At 53.7% G+C, this 5,827-nt stretch overlaps 1 protein-coding gene across 1 annotated transcript; it reads right to left on the bottom strand.

Annotated features, from left to right (window-relative positions):
• Positions 1-431: 431 nt before the first annotated feature.
• Positions 432-5,501, bottom strand: Aqp3 (aquaporin 3 (Gill blood group)). Its single transcript, XM_050156124.1, has 6 exons — positions 5,318-5,501; positions 2,403-2,529; positions 2,042-2,179; positions 1,608-1,726; positions 1,185-1,402; positions 432-1,090 (listed from the first exon to the last, which is right to left on the bottom strand). Exons 1-6 carry the CDS (start codon positions 5,423-5,425, stop codon positions 922-924), a joined length of 879 nt encoding a protein of 292 aa, XP_050012081.1. The 5' UTR covers positions 5,426-5,501; the 3' UTR covers positions 432-921.
• Positions 5,502-5,827: the final 326 nt, after the last annotated feature.

The raw sequence follows: 5,827 nt of genomic DNA, 5'->3' as shown, positions 1-5,827 counted from the left end.
AGTGAGCCCAGGATAGCCAGGGCTATACAGACTCTGTCCCAAAACAAACAAAAAACAAGCACAAAGGCACATTTCCTGTTTTATGCATACATTTTATTTTTTTTTATAAAAGTCAACAGTACATTGTTGATTGGAAGATTAAAGGAAGGAAAAACGCCTTTAAGAAGGAGTCTCCCTACCCTATTCCTAAGATTGTAACATATACATATATGTATGTATGTATGTATGTATATATTTATATATTTAAAAAAAAGAAAATATGAAATTTATGGCCTGGACTTGATCCCCATCCCAATGCCTATCTTATGACAGAAATACATACACAGCCCCTACTCAGGGATCACAGCTCCAACTGTGAGCTATGCCCCTCTTATCACTTCCCCCCTCCCACAGCCTAGAAACCCACTGTAAAAAAAAAAAAAAAAAAAAGAGCAGACACACATACTCAGAAACACACTTCTGGGTCCCCCTCCACATGGAGCCCCTGAAGCATGCACACACCGATACTTTCCTCACAGCTCACTCCCTTTTCCGGGGCTCCCTTGAACTGTTAGGGTCTGTTTTGAAAATTTGGTCCCTTGCCCTGAATGTCTGGAAAACAGCATACAAGCATGCCTGTACACACACACACACACACACACACACACACACACACACACACACACACACACACACACCGCACATTCTTTTCCTTCTGGAAACAAAAGGATGTTTGGTCCTGCTTGCTATCCTACTTTGGCTTAAGAATGGGGACCGAATGTCTTATTGGGCAGAGTTCAGTAGAGATTCTGGAAGGGCCACCCAGCAGGGGCAGGTACGGGTAGCGTCTTAGTCTGTGAGAGGTATCACAGGGGGCTCTCAGGGAGTGGCCCACACAAGGTGGGTACTCAAGAGTGAAGAGTGGGCATTGCTGCTGCCCACTCAGATCTGTTCCTTGTGCTTCACGTGAGCCAGCTTCACATTCTCCGCCTCCGTGGAGGGTGGGGGCTGCTCCAGGTGGCATCCAATCATGAGCTGGTACACGAAGACCCCGGCGATGGAACCGAGGAGTGGAGAGACGATAGGTACCCACCACCAATGCCGGCCGGTCCTGGAAGGCAGACACAGGTAATCAGAGACAGGTAGGTAGGTAGGCAGGGCAGAGTAAAGACAAGCTAAGCAGAGTGAGTGGCCCCTGTACTCACGTGAAGACTTCTGAACCCCAGCCAGCTAGAGCGGTGAAAAGACGTGGGCCAAAGTCACGGGCAGGGTTAACAGCATAGCCAGAATTGAAGCCCATGGAGGTTCCAATGACCAGGACCACAAGGCCCACGGTGAAGGCCTCCAGGCCACGGGGGACAGGGTTGTTGTAGGGGTCAACAATGGCCAGCACACACACGATGAGGGAGGCTGTGCCTATGAACTGGGGAGCAGAGAGAACAAGGTGAGGCACAGTTCCTTCCTAGCATGCTTGCAGTTCAGAGGGACGCTCCAAGCTTTATAAAAGACTTGCCACCGTGTTCTGAGGTTGGGGTTCCCACAAACTGAGCAATCCTGCTACAACCAAGGAGTGTCGTCCAAAACAAGCCTGTTCCTCTGCATTTGCCTCACACGTCCCCAGTTCATACCTGATCAAAGAAGCCATTGACCATGTCCAAGTGTCCGGACGGGTAGGTGGCAAAGATGCCGGCTGTGCCATTGGGGCCGGAGACGATAAGTTCATTGTTGGCAAAGCCCCAGATTGCATCTGGTGACAGATTAGACGCATTGTGAGTGAGGGCAGGGCCTCCCCTCTCAGACCTGTCCTCCCCACCCTGCCGGGGTCATGGGTAAGCATATTACTGTAGAGGCACAGAAGGCGGGGTGGGGTGGAGGACCTGAAATTGTTGTTGCCCAACTTGTTTCTTTCCCTTGGAGCCCCCAACGTGGGTCTGAGTGTTAATGAATGAGTCATGAGCTCTGGGCCTGGGCAGGCCTCAGCTGTCATCAATGGGACGGGTGCCAACAAGAACTTAAAGAGGGAAAGTGCAGGGGAGAAGAAGGGCAGGATGGGAATGCTTACCGTAGTACAGCCCAAAAACGATCCCAGCGCCCAAGAAGGCCCCCAGTGTCTGTGCCAGTGTGTAGATGGGCAACTTGATCCAGGGCTCCCGTGCCAGGAAGCACATGGCAAAGGTCACAGCGGGGTTCAAGTGGGCTCCTGAGCAGGGATAGAACCAGTTAGCTACAGCCCACCACCATGGGGAAGCCAGGGCTCCCAGAGCTCCTCCCTTCTGGGGTGCAGGAAGGTCTGCTTGGCCCGCATGGCAGTTGGACTATGTCACAGACTGATAATCTCTGATCCAAAGGTCCCACACGTGGGGATGCCCCTCGCTCTCTGCTCTCTAGAATGACACTTGTTGGAAATGACCATGGGGGCTTACCAGACACTTGGCCGGCCACCAAAATGGCGAGGGTGACAGCGAAGCCAAAAGCCAAGTTGATGGTGAGGAAGCCACCATGGGTGCCCCGACTGAGCACCACCTGAGCCACGGAGCCACAGCCAAACATCTGTGTCAGAAAACAGAGCAAATGAGGTCCCGTTGAGACTAGCAACACCGGCCATCAGAGAAGACAGGAGGTCCTTCCTGGAACCTAACCCAAATCCCTCCTGCTGTAATTGCAAGTCCTTCACCCGCGATGCTACATCTTGAACATAGCAGAGCCCTGTGGAAAGATTAGTAATGGACACGTGATTGGGAACCCAGAGGGTTGAACAATATTCCCGGGTTTTTCCTCAGTCCCAGAAGAGCCTGGGAGGGGCTGTCTGTGTCCTCCAGACCTAGCACACAGGTAGGCCATTACCCTCTCCTGCCTGCATGCTGTTCCAAAGCGGAGGTCACTGTGGAGGTGATGGGGAATACGGAGAGTGGAGGGAGAATGCACTCCTGAGTCTAGAAAAGCAGAGCGCCTGGCTCTCCCTCCCCACACTCTTCCCTCATCTGTCCCTATGGGCCCCTCCCAGGCCAATCTTCCCCTTCCTGCTCCAGCCCTCTGCCTCCTGGATTCCCACTTAGACCTCAGGGGTCCCAAATACGATGTTTTAAGAGGCTTTTCTCTCTAACCCCAGTGAGAGCTGTTCTACCCTCCTACCCAGGATAGAGGGACTAAGAGACTAGGGTCCCTCAAGTTCAGCATGTACAGGACATATGTTCAAGAGGGAAAATACTCTCCACCAACTGTAAAGTGCTGTTGTCCTGAGCCTCTAGTGTCCCTCAAAGCTTCTCCAACCCAGACCTGGGTCTCTTTCTCATGTCTCCATAGCTATATGACCTGGGCCTGATCCCGGTGCTCGGGAGGCAGAGGCAGGTAAATGTCTGTGAGTTCAAGGCCAGCCTGGTCTGCTTAGTGAGTTCCAAGACAACCAGGGCCATGTAGAGAGACCCTGTTTAAAAAAAAAAAAAAAGTGCCCTGCTGGCCAGCAGGCTGTGCTCCATTAATTCTAATAGGCCCGTGCTGTGCCATGTACTGAGTTGTTAAGCACCGATTACTATCACTCAGGAGGATGAGGCAGGGGAAGCCCTTGGCGCTGATGTGGGTCAAAGGTGAGCAAGCAGGTAAAGCAAAGGTCAGAGGTGGTAAGAGTGAGTACGGGGTGGCCGCATATGGAGGTCTGGGGCACCATGCCCAGCCAGACCCTGGCCTGAGCTCAGGCTGACACCTGGCTTCATGCCAAGAAGCCTTGGGAGGAGGAGCTATCAGAGCCAGTTCCACCACCTTGGGGCTAATCTTCCTCTTCCTTCTCCACCCCCCCCTCACCCCAATCTCCAGGTTCTCAGCTAGCCCCTCACCCCACCCAACTATAGACCTCAGAGGGGCATTTCTCACCCCCAGAGACAACTTGGACTCGACACTGCAAGGTTCTGGGTCCCCAACAACAACTACACAAGCAAGCCCTCATCCATTAGGGTACCCCCTAGGCCTGCCCCCCCCCCCCCACCCCCACCCCCAGCTCTGCTTTCCACTGACACCTGATCCCTCCCAACTCCCTGAGCCTGGAAGCCCTCCCCACAAATCCAGCACCCTCTATTTGCGGTGCTCCTGGGACTTGCTGAGGGCTGCTATTCTTTTAGTAGGAGTTGACCTTAGACTTGGGGAGGAATAAGGAGGCCCCAGGCCCCCTGTGAAGTGGAAGCCACCTCCCTTGTCCTTGTTGCTCCAAAACAGGTGGCAGGACTCACAAATCAAGACAGGGAACAGCAGCAGGAAGATAATAGTGCCCCCCCCCATTCCCTTCTTCACAGAGGGAAGAGAAGGAAGAGGGGCAACCAATAGGCCACTAGTCTGTGAAGTCAGAGGCAAGTTTGGGCCCTCTTCTCCCCATGAAGCCTCTCGTCATTTAACTGATCTACATTACCGAGGACTGAGGGAGTGAGGAGCACTGAAACTCAACCCAGCCACTGCAAAGGGGCCACTTAATTCAGAAGAGACTCAGACTCAGGGGAAACAAATGTAACGAAATGGCATGAACGGCTGAAAATCAGAGTAACTGGGACAGGAAATGAACACCGTAACTGCCTGTCAGACCGAAAAATGCACCCAGAGTTACCCAGAACAACTCAGGGCAAAACCGCAGAAACCTCCCCAAAACAACAGAGAGGCAGAGGAAGGATTCAACGGCCAGCAATCCTCTGCAAAGACCTGAAAGCAATGGGCCGCAGACAATACCTGGTGCTATGGCGTGAGGGAAATAAACTTAGACACACACACACCCATAGGGCCCTAGGGTCCTGCCTAGGGCCCTAAGTCCTCTGTCAGGGCCCTGTTTCCCTCCACAGCCGCCTATCTTCAGGACATTCTTTTCTTCCAATTTTGCTCGCAGCCCAAGAGACCTGCGCCCTCTGCCCCCACCTGTGGTAATCTGTCCTCCCTTCGCTGCAACTTTTGGACTTTCTGAGGCTTAATTATTCATTAGGGGCCAGACACCCAAGACCCAAATAACCTAATGAAGGGATCGTTTGCCTTCACTGTGTGCTGGGGCTGGGGCTCTGGGAAGCTGGAAGACTGGGCAGAGAAAGGCCTGGAGGTCCCAAGCTGTAGGGGTGACCCTGCTGGCAGCCTGTGATCTGGGTCTCCAGGGGGAACGCATTCATTCTCAAGAGTCAGGGCTGTCAGGAGCTGACTTAGAACTGTGAAGACAAGGGCTTCGGAGGTCAGCTTGACCCCTGAGGGTTAAGCCTGGAGAGCGGAGCTGGGGAATCTGGTCGGGTCTGCCTTGAAAAACTGTCCCTCGGGTGAATAAGGAGTTGGGGAGCGCGGGACTGGAAAGAGGAAGGGCTGTTCACTTCCCTGCACTCACCACAAGGATGAGGGTCCCCAGGCACTCCGCCAGCGCCTGGCGAAGCAGCCGGTAGCGGATATGGAGCATCTCCCCGCAACGGTTCACCAACTCCTTCTGTCGACCCATGGCAAGGCAGCAACGCGGTCGGGCGCGGGGGCGAGAAGTGGCTAGCGGCGAGCACCTAGAGCGGTGGTGGCCCGGAGTCTAGGTGGCGCCCTTTTATATTGCACCGGAGAGCAGCCCCGCCCGCAGAACCTTACCGCAGAGTCCTGCCGGGGCGGAGAGAGCAGCCACCACCCACCGCCCAGCCTAGGGGCGCTGGAGGGTGACAGGAGCTGGTGAGGAAAATTCGAAGGAGCTTTAAGGGTAGGTTGGCTCTGGAGGGCACTTAGGGGAAGGAGTCAATTTAGAGGAGGCCTGAAGTACTGTGAAAAAATGACCCGAAGTGAAAAAAACGATCTCCTGAGTTTACAGTGAGTCTTGTGGGCATAGTCTCACGCTATGGGTGAAACCTGTAATATGTAAATA

Source organism: Alexandromys fortis, unplaced genomic scaffold (genome assembly GCF_014885135.2).
Source record: "Alexandromys fortis isolate MF-2015 unplaced genomic scaffold, M_Fortis_MF-2015_v1.1 scaffold_92, whole genome shotgun sequence".
NCBI lineage: Eukaryota > Metazoa > Chordata > Mammalia > Rodentia > Cricetidae > Alexandromys > Alexandromys fortis.
This window is presented reverse-complemented; position numbering and strand designations above follow the sequence as displayed.